The sequence below is a fragment of the Haplochromis burtoni genome, unplaced genomic scaffold (assembly GCF_018398535.1).
Source record: "Haplochromis burtoni strain Fernald_Lab_line unplaced genomic scaffold, NCSU_Asbu1 Contig_196, whole genome shotgun sequence".
Lineage (NCBI taxonomy): Eukaryota > Metazoa > Chordata > Actinopteri > Cichliformes > Cichlidae > Haplochromis > Haplochromis burtoni.
Genome location: NW_024582557.1, coordinates 1,068,766 through 1,083,989, shown reverse-complemented (window position 1 = coordinate 1,083,989; position 15,224 = coordinate 1,068,766). Strand labels below are relative to the sequence as shown.

General features: G+C 39.9%; 1 protein-coding gene across 10 annotated transcripts in view; it reads left to right on the top strand.

The window, feature by feature from the left end:
* LOC102298248 (regulating synaptic membrane exocytosis protein 1) overlaps window positions 1–15,224 on the top strand; it is a 119,807-nt gene that overhangs the window by 96,867 nt on the left and 7,716 nt on the right. For 5 of the 10 annotated variants that reach the window (XM_005935291.3, XM_005935290.3, XM_005935293.3 and 2 more), the window contains 11 exons: window positions 1,060–1,225; window positions 1,674–1,778; window positions 2,226–2,285; window positions 4,299–4,376; window positions 6,306–6,395; window positions 7,566–7,649; window positions 9,247–9,303; window positions 9,606–9,671; window positions 13,372–13,481; window positions 13,572–13,690; window positions 15,014–15,174. In XM_005935291.3, the coding sequence (XP_005935353.3) occupies window positions 1,060–1,225; window positions 1,674–1,778; window positions 2,226–2,285; window positions 4,299–4,376; window positions 6,306–6,395; window positions 7,566–7,649; window positions 9,247–9,303; window positions 9,606–9,671; window positions 13,372–13,481; window positions 13,572–13,690; window positions 15,014–15,174 (1,096 nt within the window). The other 5 variants (XM_042226094.1, XM_005935296.3, XM_042226097.1 and 2 more) reach the window with 4 other exon arrangements.

Sequence of the window (15,224 nt, the reverse complement as noted above, 5' to 3'; positions counted from 1 at the left end):
ATCACTGTTTGATTAACAGGTATTTACAGACATGCATGACAATACATTCCAGTGACCAAATGCCACAGAAATAAAAGGTTTTTAGCTAAATTTAATAACAGTAAACCTCATGTATACAGATTTATTTCAAACCCTACGCGGTTTATTTAATAAGTTTCATCCAGACTGATTAATGCATCGAGAAAGAGTTAAGGAACAGACCTACACGATGATCACTCTGGTGAGAATGTGTTGTGAGGGTAGCAGACATTAGCTTAGTTATAAACAAATGCTGTAAGGTAGCAGAAAATGAACATGAATTTAATTATCATATATGAGGTAGTATCATGAATTCCTCTGTATTTTTAGTGCTAAAGTGTAGAAGGCTAATAGCATGTTGTAAGGGTAATAGACATTAGTTTAGTTCAGAACTTAGCAGGTGACTAGAATGAAATTAAATGTACATGGTATAAAACAGCAGACTGTTAACAAGATTTAGTCACAGATGTTATGATTTAATATGATTTTTTTTCTTTTTAAGTGGAAACAGTTCAGAAGTTGTCTTGCAGGCAAATGATAAATGTAATTCGGCCTGACTGTAGCTAATGTATGGCTTTGGTATAAATTTTTGACATGCAGATATGGTGGTGGATAAGAAACAATGCAGATTAAAAAAAGATACTGTAAAAAAATGCATTTCACTCTAATTCATCCTGGCTATACTGGCTATGTTCCACTACTGATCTTGACTAGCAGCCATATTTTAAAGCCATTAGCACATTTTTGCAACTTCAAGGCCCACGCATCTTCCCATGTATGCATAATGACAGTTATTGTATATCATTAAGGTTTGCCAGGATCATATGGAAAACCTTAGAGTTAACAAACCCATTTTAGTAATATTATTCACTCAAGAAGAGACTGTATATGGATTATATAGTACTACTTAATACCGTTCCTTTCTTATGAATTTTAGAGACTGAAGGTTTTGTCACTATTAAAGTATACACTCTGAATTGCACTTACTTTGCTATGATCTTGTTTATGTACGTGTGCATGTGTGCTGCCATTTCTCCATAGCAGCAGATGGACGTGGCAGGGAGAGGCAGCGGGAGCCCACATCTACCCTGGAGGTCCCTGAGCAGCAGAGGACCCCCACCCATCACATACGTTCTCGTTCCGTCTCCCCTCATCGAGAGGAGCAGGGGCGCATCCGGTCGCGGCCACCCAATGTCCCCCCCCAGAGGTGAGGGTTGAGTAAGGCAGGATTTTACTCCCCATTATTTGTCCAAATGGTTATATTTTAGCCATAAATTGTCTTGAACGCACTGCCCTGGACCGATTGCTGAGTCCTGTGAAAGAGCTCTGTCGATTCACGTCTGACGATGATTACTTAAAAAGACCGATATCGGCCTGGGGAGGCGATAGTGAATGCATGGAAGAGGCAAAACCAAGATTCAGGAAAAACAGACAGGACATGAGCGTTTGTGGAAGCCAGCAAACTGAGTCCATCTACTAATGAAATGTCTGTCTGGCTCAGAACATGCAGTGCTGCCAGCTCTGCTTTTAGTGACTGAGCTAAATGAAACCGAGCAGCAGTGTGCCGCAATACCACCTGACCACTAACCTCACAAGTCAGTCTCTCATTTATCCGTCCGTCCATCCATTTATTTATTTATTTACATTTCCTTCAGGAGCCTGGATGATGAGCTTTCTCACGGTCACCGTTCTCGTTCTCCGTCCCGCTACTACGATGCTGGTAGAGGTCGCCATCAAGGGGAAGGGTATCTGGACGACAGGTGCGTGCCTGTGTTTGGTCACCACTTGTAGTGTAAATGTCATCAGAGTTGCTTTATGTTGTACAAGGCCCTAGTTTTTTGTGCAAATCCGCATCCGCTGAAAAAGTGTGAACAGAGTGTGAGTGCCTGTGTTGCCAAGTCTAACTTTGTTTACTGGTCTCTTAGATTTAAATAGTTGCTGCTTTTTGTCTGTTTTTGTTTTGTTTCTTGAAAAGCGTTTGATGCCGTAGCTATCTGTTGAGTTTCATGTTGCACGAGGTGACCTCAGACCTCAGTGTTTAGGTTGAAAGCTCTCGGTTGCAAAACTGAATTTCTGAATCTGTGTGACTGTGTGGAACCAGCCAAAGCTCTCTTTCCTATTCACTCTCTTCTCCCCTCTGCTCTTCTGGGTTTTTTTTAACTGTTGTTGATTTCCTCATATGTCATCCATCCCCATGGTTACCACAGTGAGGTCTTCACGATCCACCAATCAATGCGAGGCAAAAGTGCTGAGTGCCTGCACACCAGGTAAACTGGCCAATCGTGACATGTTTACATGTTGGTTGTAGATGAGGTGTGTTTTTGTCAGATTGTCTCTAATTGCAGTCTGTCGCTCAAGACTGTTATTTAAGAGTGAAACGAATATGCCTCTGAAATCGAGGTAAAAAAAATCCTGTGTAATGTAAAATGTATACAGAAAAGAAATGTGAACAAGTCCCATGCAAACTTTGACTTCCCAGCATTATAAAAGAGACCCGAGTTATATCAGACCTTACACACAGACACATTAGTTGGTTTTAGTCCGTTCATTAAATGAAATAACTGTAAGAAAAACACAATGTGTCATGTCTAAATAACGAGACAAAAAGGAGGCCAGTGAGCTGAAATCCTGTGGTAATCTAGCTGTACTGCTGCCTCATATCCACAAGAGGACACTACAGGACCATGCTTGGTTTCAGACTTTGCTGCTTTTCAAGAATCAGTCCAACAGTACAGCTTGCAGGGGCTAGACCACAGGTGTCGACCTCCAGGCCTCAAGGGCCGGTGTCCTGCAGGTTTTAGATGTGTCCTTGATCCAACACAGCTGATTTAAATGGCTAAATTACCTCCTCAACATTTCTCAAAGTTCTCCAGAAGCCTGGTCATGAACTAATCATTTGATTCAGGCGTGTTGACCCAGGCTGATATCTAAAACCTGCAGGACACTGGCCCTCGAGGCCTGGAGTTCGACACCCCTGGGCTAGACTTAAAACTAAATGTTGCTTAGTGTACACCTGCTTTCATACGTCCAAATGATGAATATGCACCAATTCTGTCTCTGACTGAAACAATTTAGGGCACTTTTTGCATGATGCTCCAATATCTTTATTTAGTCTGAAGGCTTTTGGGTCATTCCATGGAAACTGTACTGGTCCTCCTGTTTCTGGACAAAAACCAAACTATGAATTTTGTGTTTCATAGCATATTTTAAAACCTGCAATAATGCACGATTTGAAAGCTCGGGAACTCGTCAAATATCTTTTTTTTTTATTAATACACTCATTTGTCAGTTAGTTAGCTTGGCCCAGTCACAGGAATACAGCCAACACTATAGCCTGAGATGAGGTAAAATCTAATTGGATAGAAAAATTCAAAATTATGTGTCAGAATTTCTCTATGTGGTCAAAGATAACACCAGTATGCACACATATACACATATACAGTGCTGTTTGTAAGCCTATGTAAAACTGCATGGCTCTAAATGAATAATATTATTTCATCCAAAAATACTGCTTTTTCACACTTGATTGCTACATTTCCCATTAAGAGAGAAGTGTTGGTGCTACTTAAACAAAATACAAAAAAGTTATTACATATATTACATGAGACACAGGAGACATTTTGGTTTAGTGTGTTTGGTCACTGGAAACTATATTTTTTGGGGTTTTGTTTTTCCCTTTAAATGTTAGGAACCCAAACATGACAGTTTTCATGTAATGACTCTTACTGATTATTATTTATATTTTTAAGTTCACGTGTAGTGTAGTGACTCTTACATTGCCATTTGAGCACACAGCCAAAGAGGTAAGTTACACTATATATACCTTTGTTAGAGGTATATAAAACCCCTATACAACCGTAGCTGTGTTAGTATCTAACCTAGGACACTTTTTGTACTTTTTATACACACAAGTGTATAAGTGTACAAGTGTTTGAGGAAAGGAGGGTGTAAAGTGCTAAGTTTGTCTGTAGAGAAGAGATCTGGCTGCTGCTGACTGTACGCTCTTAATGCAGAGATAATGTGCTTACTTATGCTTTAACACCCTAAAATCTTAGCCAGTGATTTTTGCAATGACCACAATATCTAGAAACATGTTGATAAATAAATCTAAATAATTAACAAATCAAAAATCAATGAGATCACTGGATAAGATGCCACTTCTTTCCCGCTTTGTATCTTTCGGTTGTCCATGCACTCCTATATACTTTTTTTCTGCTCTTCCTCCTTTTCCTTCCGGCTTCCTTTCCTGCTTGTGTCTGCTGCATGCATGCTAACATCAGGAGACCTACTAGGCACAATAACACACTGCCACCTAAGATGCCACTTTTGTTCAGCAGTTTCCACAAACAGGCAAATAGGTAAGTCTTCAGTTCAATCGGTTCAAATGGAGAAAGTGTCCAAATCTGAAGGGACTTTCCCTGTGTCGACATTTTACCAAGGTAGATCACAGACTGTATGTAAAAGATTGACCTGCTCAGAGTTGTCACCTGTTGTTGGTGAATCCTCAAGCTGAACATTTTGCTTTTTGTTTTTTAAATAAATAAAGTTATCCCTCTAAAGGGGACCATGATAAAAAAAAATGCCCATTAAATATTAATTGCATTATATAGTACTTCAGATGTTTAATTGAGCCCATAAGGTTTTCAGAAAGATCTTTTCTTGAATGTGTCTGCTCTTTTCCCCATGTTTGTTTTCAAATGGACATCAGGTGTCTCCCCCTGCTGGCCATTTAAAAGAATGCAGTATCTCTTATCAGCACACAATACCAAAGGGGCAACAGCACAGGGAACAATTTGCTCGTCACCTGCTGCTTTGTTGCAGACATTTAATCGCTTGAGGACAATTCAGGCTTTAGTTGCCTTAGTAACGCTATATTGTATTTAATATGCAGTCACATTCCAGCCAACAGCATCCTTCTATGGTATTTCATACAATCACTTGCCTTGAAGTTGAGAAAGTTTACATTTGGACCCGCCCACTTCTCGTTACCAGCGGTTACTTTGACTGTCATCGCTTCAAGTTACTGACTCCCGACGACTTTTTTGTTCTCTGATTGCCTCATCAGTCCTTGTTGCGTCCTGCGTAGATGTCTTCTTCAGGAGCATCCACATAAGTTATTACATGAGTACATTCTATTATTCATCTTTTTGTTTTTATAGATTCATTTGGCTCATTTTCTGAAATTGATTCACCATCAACAGCTTTTATTTTAAATGACCTCTTGCAGAACTCACACTTTAGCAATCACTGATCTAATGCAGTTTTTGAATAACTGGATAAACAACGAGAAGAGCTTCAGTATAATGTTATGTAGCATAACATTCACTGTCATTAAGGCGTTAATAAAAGTTTCTATCATTTTGCTGTTTATTAACAGCAGTTATTAAAGGGTTTCTGCAGAACCTTTACTTGTGTGAACTTGATTACAAAAAATGGCGCCTACTTTTTGTCTGCTGTCATACCTTGAGCGCTCCTAGCCAAGAGCGACAGAGAACAAGTATGACTGTAAGACTTTGAAAAAAGACAACAAAAGAATTGAGTCAGATGACATTTTCATTGTCAGAAAAGTTCTTTGAGGTGCTATTAGATGTTGCTCTTGCTCTTCGCGCTCCATTTGAAGCATACTGAAGCCATCAGACAATTTGTAGTACCAGTGTCAACTTATATTGGACTGGTTAACGGTTCAGTCCTTCCATCACAGCAGGGGCTTCTGATTAGTTTCCAACCTGTCTTCTTTTATTTCTTTAGTTTCGTTAACAAATGCTTCCACTTTTTGAAATTTCCATTTCATCAGTAGCTCCACGCTGCTTGCATATTAAATAAGTAACTCTGTAGTGAGACTGAAAATGGTCATGGCGACATGCCGCTCCACCACACATCTGTGGTCTAATGATGAGGTGACACATCGGTAAGGCACACACACACATTGATGATGGTTGATGGTTAACATGGATGTTTAAGTGTTCCGCGTTGGGAAAAATGCAGAGATCAATCAGTCTAGTTTTGGCAGTAACAGCTAGAAGACACATTTTCCTCCATACTCCATCTCCATGTCAACCATTACAATGTACAGACACTGCCATCCTGACACCAGCTGGGTCAGTCATGGTTTAATTTCTTAGAACAGCATTATTAGGGAAATCTAACCAGACTTTCTTTTAAAAGACTTTTTCTGTTTGTCCATTGTTTTTCTCTTTGTGTCTGTTTTTGTCCTCCCACCCTGTCTCCTCTCCATCTCCTCCTCCTCTTCCTCCATTGGATGGCATGTTGTGCTGTGGTGCCTCTAGTGATCTGCAGCCTTCTCTGGACAGGGTTAGGAGCGCTAGTGCCAACTGTCTGGCTCCAAACAATCATGCCCCCTCACCAGAGACTGAAAGGTACCAGCCTCTGTACCCAACCCCCTTCCTGTAGTCCTCCTGCACTTCAGCTTTCCCTGGTCTTTGTAGTTCCTTCACCTCTGAATGATCCTACACTAGCCTGATATCATCCTCACCCCACCTACACCACTATTGTGCACCAGTCTACTATTCCAGCAAATCCCCTTTGTTACCTCTGTCCTCAAGGCTGTTCATGATGATGTTGTGATTTTTGCAAAGTCTCATTGGCAAGCAGCATACTGAGTATTCGGGTCAGTTTAAAGACAACTTCATAACCAGCTATCAGACAAAGGAATCAGTTTACCTTACTTGTACCTTACAGTTTTTGATTTGTCACTTCCTTGAAATTATTCCCAACATTAGACGGTCGAAAGGATGTACTACGAAGCAAGATCAGTTGGTTAGCAAAAGTAAGTGTAAATGATGCAGTTTTACTAATTCTAAGAGACACAATAAGTAAACCTCTTGAGCCTATAGACTGTATAGAAATTATGGATGTAGTCACTGTGATGTCACCTGTTGGTTAGTGAAATCCCTTTGTAAAACCTCAGGTGAAGCATTAATCAAAGGTAGACCCACCCTGCAAGCAAAGATTAAAAAAGCCTGGTTCTTCTGAACTTGCTTCGTAGTAGACCGTCTTTTTTAGTTACTTTTGTCTTTTCAATGCTTAATACAAAAGTCCTGTTGGCATTTGTCCATTTACTTCAGAGTCACTGTGTCGTTCATGTTGTTCCTTCTGGTTGTAAAGTGATAACATAACTGCACTGTAAACGGTGGGATTCACGTTTTAATGCAGAAAAGAAATGCCCAAACAATTGATCTTTGCTGTCCATGAAAATGAGAAGAAAAGCTAAAGCTAAAAGAAAAATATAGACTTGCGTTTAAGTGTCTAGAAACACAACACAAAATAAAGCTAATGTGGAATGTGAAAATGGGGAAACATTTGCGAACAAACTTGCCATATTCAGTTTATAAGGTGATAGCGTGCTAATATTGTGTTTACAGCTTGTTCTGTTACTCCCAGGTAGTCAAAATGTACCCATAGCAATGACAAGCAAAAACAACTTTTTACTGTGCGCTTTCCTGACACTGGAAAAGTGAATCTCTTGAATTTTTAATGACTTGCTGATTTGGTCCTATGGGTGATGTATTTTGTATGTGTACGCATAGAAAATCTTTGTCCCATTCCCTGCCCCGAAGACGTCCGGCAAGTCCAAGGATTCTTATTCAACATGCTTCCCCTGAAGATGACAGGTACCCTTTTGTGGACCATTCTCACCCAATTGCTTCTTGTTGGAGCTTGACTTGTGCCTTAAAATCTCACGCCATTATGACCCAAACACTAAAGTTTGCCAAGTTACTTTCTTTTTCTTTTCTTTCTTTCTTTCTTTCTTTTTTTCTTTTCTTTTTTTTTACAGTAGTTTTAGTAAGAAACACATTTTTGTCAAACCCAGTGGAAATATTCTTGGCTTAGTTGGGTCCTATTGGGTTGAGGCAAATGCCAAGCTCTTTTTGCCAGATTGTTATATTTCTATGAATGACTAGTAGTGATTTTACAATTTAACCTTTTCAACTTTCTAATTCGTCAGCTCTCCGCAAGTTTGGCAAGTGACTTTATCTTGTATCATATAAAACAAGTGTAATTCAACAAATTTTAGTACAAAATATAGCACAAACTAGCCTAAACTCAGTACATGGGGTAATAACTACCCTGACTTTGTCCTAATGATGCAATAAATAACAAATGCCAACTGATTAGTGAGCTTTAGAGGTTTGGATAAGGTTTAGATCCTTAGTAAAGGGGAAGTCTGGACATGACTTTATCTACTTCCAAAATCAAAAAGAGGAAAAAGTCTAAAGATTTGGCAACACTTGTAGCATGTAGTACAACTTCATTGCTAGACCAATAGGTTTTGGCTTTCAAATTTCATGAGGTCATCATAAATCAATTACAAAAGATATTTTAGATAACATTTATGAAAATATATGACCAGCAGTAATACTTTGGTTGGACTTTGCCAGACTAGCTTTTTTGTTAATCTAAGACTGCATGCTAGGCTACGCTAACACCTTCTAGTTGTAGTTGCACATCAAGCAGACAAGAATATATACAAGAAATATAGGTTTATTGCTATTGACTTACCTTTTACTTTGACTGCATTTTTATTTCGACAAATACAAGATAAAATCACAATCTATTATCACTTTTGGCAATTTAGCCTTCTGCTGCAAACTTTAGTAATAGATGAGCTGATCTCAGTAAGAGTGAATACGATCTACAAAGTAGAACTTGTCCCAATGAAAAAAAAGTCCTCTAGGCATATACAAGTTTGATTTTTTTTCTTTAACTTTGTCGCTCACATTGTGTAAAGGGTTATTTGTGTGGCTTTTAGTGTGTGGGTTGTGTTCTTCTGGCTTGCCCTTTAATGCAAAGAGTGGTAGCAGCAGTTTTTGGTCGTGATTGTTGTTGCTGTATCTTTGTTTAGTTGACTTTCTGTTCTTTGTGATTTTTAGTATCAGGTTTGTGCTCATTTGAAGTTAAGGTAGTTTGTACTGGCTCTGGTGTGAAATCCTGCCCTTTTGCATTTGCTTCCCACAGTCTCTCCGAGTTACATTTTTGTTTTAGGAATTTGCATCCGCAGCTTATGTGTGCTTTCCTTCTCCTCTTAGTCTTGAGAAGTCTTTTTTTGAAGGCGTATTGCTCATTAGTGGTATAAAATTCATGCAATCCACAATTCATATCATAAGTGTGATCGTGTATGTGTGTGTGTGTGTCTCTGTGGGTGTGTTTGTGTTTGTGCGTGGGGCGGTGCATGGATCATCCTTGTCATCTTCACGTCCGTGAATGGAGAATATGGATGCTACTTCCGTCTCAAGAGAGTTTAATTCACCTCAGTACAAAGAAGAGGTACACACACATTTATGAACACACACACACACACACACAGGCACACTTACAGATGAAGCATGACTGTATAACACCCCTTATTCCTATCATCATCATACCATCCATCACAGGATTCCTCCTAGTTCCTGTTTTACAGATCATAAACTTATAAGGCCGCTGACGGCTCCAGACAGAGTCAGGCCCTTCTAAATTGAAATGATTTATCCACCATCATGCTCTCTTCCATCCCCTCATTCACCCATCCATCCATCTTTTTTTGTTCTGTGGTGTATTGTCCTTTTTACTCATCCACCATTCTCCAGGAAGCCTCGGACCCTGGAAACACCTGAAAGCCACATTCTTGGCAGGAAGCTCTTTGACAGTGGCAGGTAAGGCGTGTGCGGCACGCTCAGCATATTTCAGGTGGCTTGTTTACACACAAAGCTTCTTAGATGCATTCACCAGCTGGGAAGAAGCTGTGTTTTAGTACTTGGTAGCAGATAGTAGTTATAAATAGGTCCAAGTATTTTTTGAGGCCCTTAATGCTTAGCCACAGTTAGGCACAACCACTGTGAAAGTTTGCATGGATTTCTAAAATTTCGAAGTCACAATGCTAGCACCTTGGCTGCTACTGTGTTTTGCTGCTAGAGCCAGAAAGTGGCACATTTGCATCATATATATCTGCTAATTAGAGCTAAGTAAGCAGACTAATAAATTAGCATTAATGGACTGTACCAGACAGCAGGTGATCTTATTTGTCATATAATTATACTAAAAATATCCCAAAAAGCACCAATAGGACAAACAAGATGAAGAGAACCAGGTCACTGACACAAATGACGCTAGTCCGATTGAGTAAAGTTGCCTGTATCAGCATTTTAATATGAGAGTCTGTGGAGATTGTAGGACATGCAAGGAACCATTGCAGGAACAGCAGTTTTGACACTTTGATTTTCAGTTTAAGGGGTTGCCACGGTCTAATTTCAAGCACAAGCTAATTAGTGAGTTTAATTTCAGTTATCACTTAGGGTCCTTTTTCATTGGCTGTTTCTGTGTTGTCGTGGTCAGAAAGAGCCTGTAAGTGCACATTGATTTCAGTGGAGATGAATGTATCTGCTGATCTGCAGTGACAGTGTAGTACATCATCGTGCAATAAATGATCGAGATATGGAACATAGTGTCAGTACGTGTTTCCCAAGGGCTCCATGTGGTCCTTGTAAGCATGAAAGATATTCTGATACAAATGTTATGTGTCACACCAGGAATTTATGTTGCTGGTTTTACCACATATGTTTTGTAGGGCTTTATTTTTTAGACAGTGCTATAAAAGTGTTAGATTCTTCCACTGCATGCATACCATAGAGATGCCCCTTTGTTTAGGATACTAAAGACTTTTAGTTAAGTAGTAGGAAAAGTCACTTTTTTATATAATGAATAATTGCTACTATTAGCATCTCCAAAGTGAAAGTGCTAAAATGCTTATAAAAAAGGAAATTAGGTTCTGTGTTTAATATTTTCTTAAACATTGGAGCTGCTGATAATGACATGATAATGTGTAAAAATGCCAGTTATTAACACTGAGTAGAGTACCCAGGGGTCAGGGCTTCATTGGGCACATGGAAATATGCAGTGAATCAATGCCTTAATTGCGCAGCCAGCTAAACATATTTAAAAAATAATGCAAACACTTTTTCATTATAAGAACATCTGCGTTATACATTGCCCTCTGTAATGTTTATATAGACACCAATCAGCCACAACATTAAAACCACCCTGTAAAATTTTATGACACCTTGGGAGAGATCTGTAGGGACATGGAGTCTGCATGCCTCGACAGTTGTTCTGTTGCACTGGGATGCTGGCATCACATCCTTTGGTTTGCTTCTTTATTACTTCCTGTTGATGCTTTGCCAGATTTGTCAGAGGTCTCTTCCTGTTAAAAGGGAGTTCTTTCTTCTCACAATCACCAAGTGCTTTCTCATAGAGGGTTGTCACCTTACAATATAAATGTATTGTGAACTGTAACAACTGAAATCAGTGTGTTACTTGTTTTGCCTGGTTTTAATGTTGGGACTAAACCTGATAAAGGACTGAAACTGCTGTGTCTTCTATCCAGATCCATTACTATATTTGGGTCCAGCTGGTCCAGTGTGCAGTCTACTACCATAACACACAAGCTGACATATGCTGGTTAGCGCTATCTGAAGGACATGCAATCACTTGCGACTTCAGGCTGTGAACACAGAAGCATAAAACTATTAATAGTCCTCATTGTGTTTGGAGGCCTGGTTAAAAGTGTAGTGATGCTTTAGTGCAAAACTTTTTCATGCTTTTCTTATGAAGTTTGTATTGTTAAAATGTTAATTAAATTTAAACTAAGGTTACTCATAAACGGCTCTGTTTAGATTTGCCTTCATTTAACATCGTTTCTTGTATATTTTATGGATTCTTCCTTTCCCCCCATTTTTCCCATTCCTCAACCCCATTTCTGTCCCTGCATGCTGCTGCTTACACACTGTATTGCTGGGCTCTGGGTTTTTATGGCACTCGTGTCGATGTACACAAGAAACAAGTCCACCTCCATTTAAATAGGCTCCAGGGGAAAGAAAGCCCCACTGTGTCCCCTTGGTAAATGGATTCATCTTAAATCAGCCTTCCTCTAACTCATTTAACCAGAGGCAGAGTCTTGTTTGCTCACCGTAGAGACTCGTGGAGAGGAAAGACACAGGGCTGCTGCTGCTTCTGTCAGCATTTGTATGTGTGTTTGGTGAAATGCCTTTGCTGCATCTCATCAGATGCTGCTGCTGTTTGTGTAGTTGTTGTATATGTGTTGTGTGGACTCTGCAGTCATTGTTTGTATGTGTAATTTCTGAGTGGATGTGGAAATTTTTGGTAAGTGTTCATATCTCAACATTTTAATACTCAGACAATGAATAAGCTTCATTTAACAGTAATTTTATCAATGACCAGGAATATATCTGCTCATGGGTGAGCTAAGGGTGCCTCTGATTGAGAAACCCAGTAGAGGTGTGTATTGTATTGATACCAACGCTGGTATTGGTATCAGAATGATACTTTGTTTCTAACCTCTAAATTCAGCACATAGTCCAATAAATTGTGTTAAATGTGTTCAATCATTCCATTTACATTCCAGGTCTCCTAAAATCCAAGTTACAAAACTTAAAAACTTGAAGGTTTCAAGAAGACTTGACACTAGGATGAAACCACAGACTGATCAAGAAAATGTTTAGATTGAGTGAAAGGGAGGCCAATTGTCAAAACAGCCTTTTACTCAGCCAGACTTTTTTGCAATCACAGACGTCGCCCCCTGCTGGCCATTAGAAATAATGCTGGTTTATAGGCACTCATACATTTGTTTCACTTCTCAGATCCAAAAGCTACAAACCACTTCTTTGCAGTCTATATTCAAATAAAATGACAAAATGTCATGAATAACCCTTGTTATTAGTAGTGCAGTGGAAAGGAGCCCCAAATTTCAAGATTTCTAGTAGGAGAGGGAATATGTGTTATGTGAGAATGGATGGATGTGTACAGTCATGGTGGGATTTGTGCCTGAAGGCTTTCACTTTCTCAGTGTGTTGTTTCACTGTTTAAATCTTGATTTGCTTCTCTTACTGGCAACAGAGTCCCTCACTGTGAACCCCAAACAAGCCTCACTTTGCTTCACTCTGTGAATATGATGTTTGATCGAAATGTTGCTGCTGCTGTTGTCTTGTTTCCAACGTCGATGTTCCTCCTATAGCTTCTGTCGTCATGTCTTTGTTTTGCAACCTTATGTTAAGTGATACTCGCCTAACGTCAAGAAATGTGAAATTGCAGCAGGTTCATCCAATGTCGAGTACTTGTCAACATTTTGTTCACTGTGTGAATGGGATGACGTGAAGACGTCAAATTCCACCAGCGAATGGCACTCTTGACTGCAAATGTGATGACCTTAATATCGTTTTCCCTTCTTCCCATCTTCACACTTTTCATCCTTCCTTTATATTCACACTTCTTCTCTCCACCATGTCTCCCCTTCCCCTCTCCCTTCTGTTTTCTGCTTTCCGTCATGTTGTTTTGTGTTAGGGGACACCTCCAAAGTGGTGGGTCTCTTTCCTCCTCGGTGACGTCCTCATCAACTCGCAGAGTGAGGCAACTCCCACAGCTTCCCCCCAAGAGCAGCACTGTAGAACAAGGTACAAAGAAAGGTTGACCCATATAGGGTCATTTTTGTGCAGTGTCCGATTAAGTACTAGTTTTTCGAGTTTCTTTCCTTCACCGTGCAGCCCTGGTAGCAGAGGAGCGTGTCCGTCAGCTCCAGATGAGGGTTCATTCCAATCGGGTCTCAGCTCCAGCCACCTCCAGCCAACAGGACCTTGACCGAGCGCTCAAGAATAAACGAGAGGTAGCCTGACCGTTCGCTTTAAAACAAGCTTGTCTGGAGAGTGGAGGAGGACAATACAGGTTCCAGCCAGACAGAAAGAATGAACCATAATGCTGCTCAAGTGCATCGCAGCGAATTGCATTGACTGTCTGAGAAAGTAATAAATTACAGTACAGTAATGGTGAAGACCACTCCATAAAATGAATCATTTCCAAATGGGCAGCCACTCAAGAACTGAGTTAACGCTTGGAATCTTGAAATGTATAATCCATACCGGCTGCTTTCTCTATTTTTTTTTTCCCTTAGAGAAAATAGTTTAATATTGATATTGTGATGTTTAAAAATATGTACATGCCAGTAGTTTAACTTCTTCTTTTTGTCTGTGTGATGCATTACAGAAGGCTAATCAGAAAATAAAGCATGTTTTAATATAGCAGACAGAACAAACACAACATTTAGGTGGAAGGTGATTAGAGCTTGGATGCATCTAAGCATCTAAAAACATTAGCAGCAGCTGGAGTTCCCAGTGTACAGTAGTCTCGTCCCACCTAACAACTCAGATTGCTGGTTGCCCTGTAATTTGTCATCCTCCTATATGGCAATGCATGAGTGTCTGTCACTGCACTGAACTCAGGCTTGCATGGACTTTAAAAAGATTTAAAAGAGGGGCATGGCTAAGGTGATGTCACCCACTGATCCCAAGTAGCACATCTGACTGGTAAAGCAAGGGAGACATATGGTAGCACACAGTAGGTTTGTGCTGCTTTATCACCCCTTTTCACTCTAATGCGTACTATGATTTACGAAACAACCAGCTTAAAACTAATGATTGAGACCATAAACATGTCAGGAAGTTTCCTGAGGCCATGAAAAATGGAGTGAAATGTGTTCTGTCCTTTTAGCGGTCCACACAAGAAGACTTCTTTATGAAAACCTCAGAGTTGCCCTCTGCTGGTCATTAGAAAGATTGCAGTTCTTCCTCTTCACCCTCACTTTTCAGACTAAAAGATGCATCATGATGCACAGTCTATATGGAGAACACCTGGTTCAAGTTTTAGATTTTTAATAGCTTGTACACCAAAGGTAATGTTGTAAAATCCCTTTCTGTAACTAACAGCAATTTTCTATCAATCAGCGTGTTGTGCTATCAGCAAATGGACCAATCAGGATGCAGCAGCAGAGCACTAGCATTTTATATTCAATTCAATTCAGTTTTATTTATACAGCGCCAAATCACAACAACAGTCGCCTCAAGGTGCTTTATATTGTAAGGTAGAGAATTACTTGCTTCATTTTCACAGCAGTTTTCTAAAATATCTGTTTGATGATGTGTGGTTCATGCAGCTCTATAAGGACCAGAGGAGGAGTAGTGAAAATGTTTCCCATAAGTCCTCAGACAGTGATGTCAGCGACGTCTCAGCCATCTCTCGAACCAGCAGTGCCTCTCGCATCAGTAGCACCAGCTACATGTCCATCCAGTCAGAGAGACCCCGGGGACGCTTCAGGTACACACACACGCACACACACACGCACGCACGCACACACACACACACAC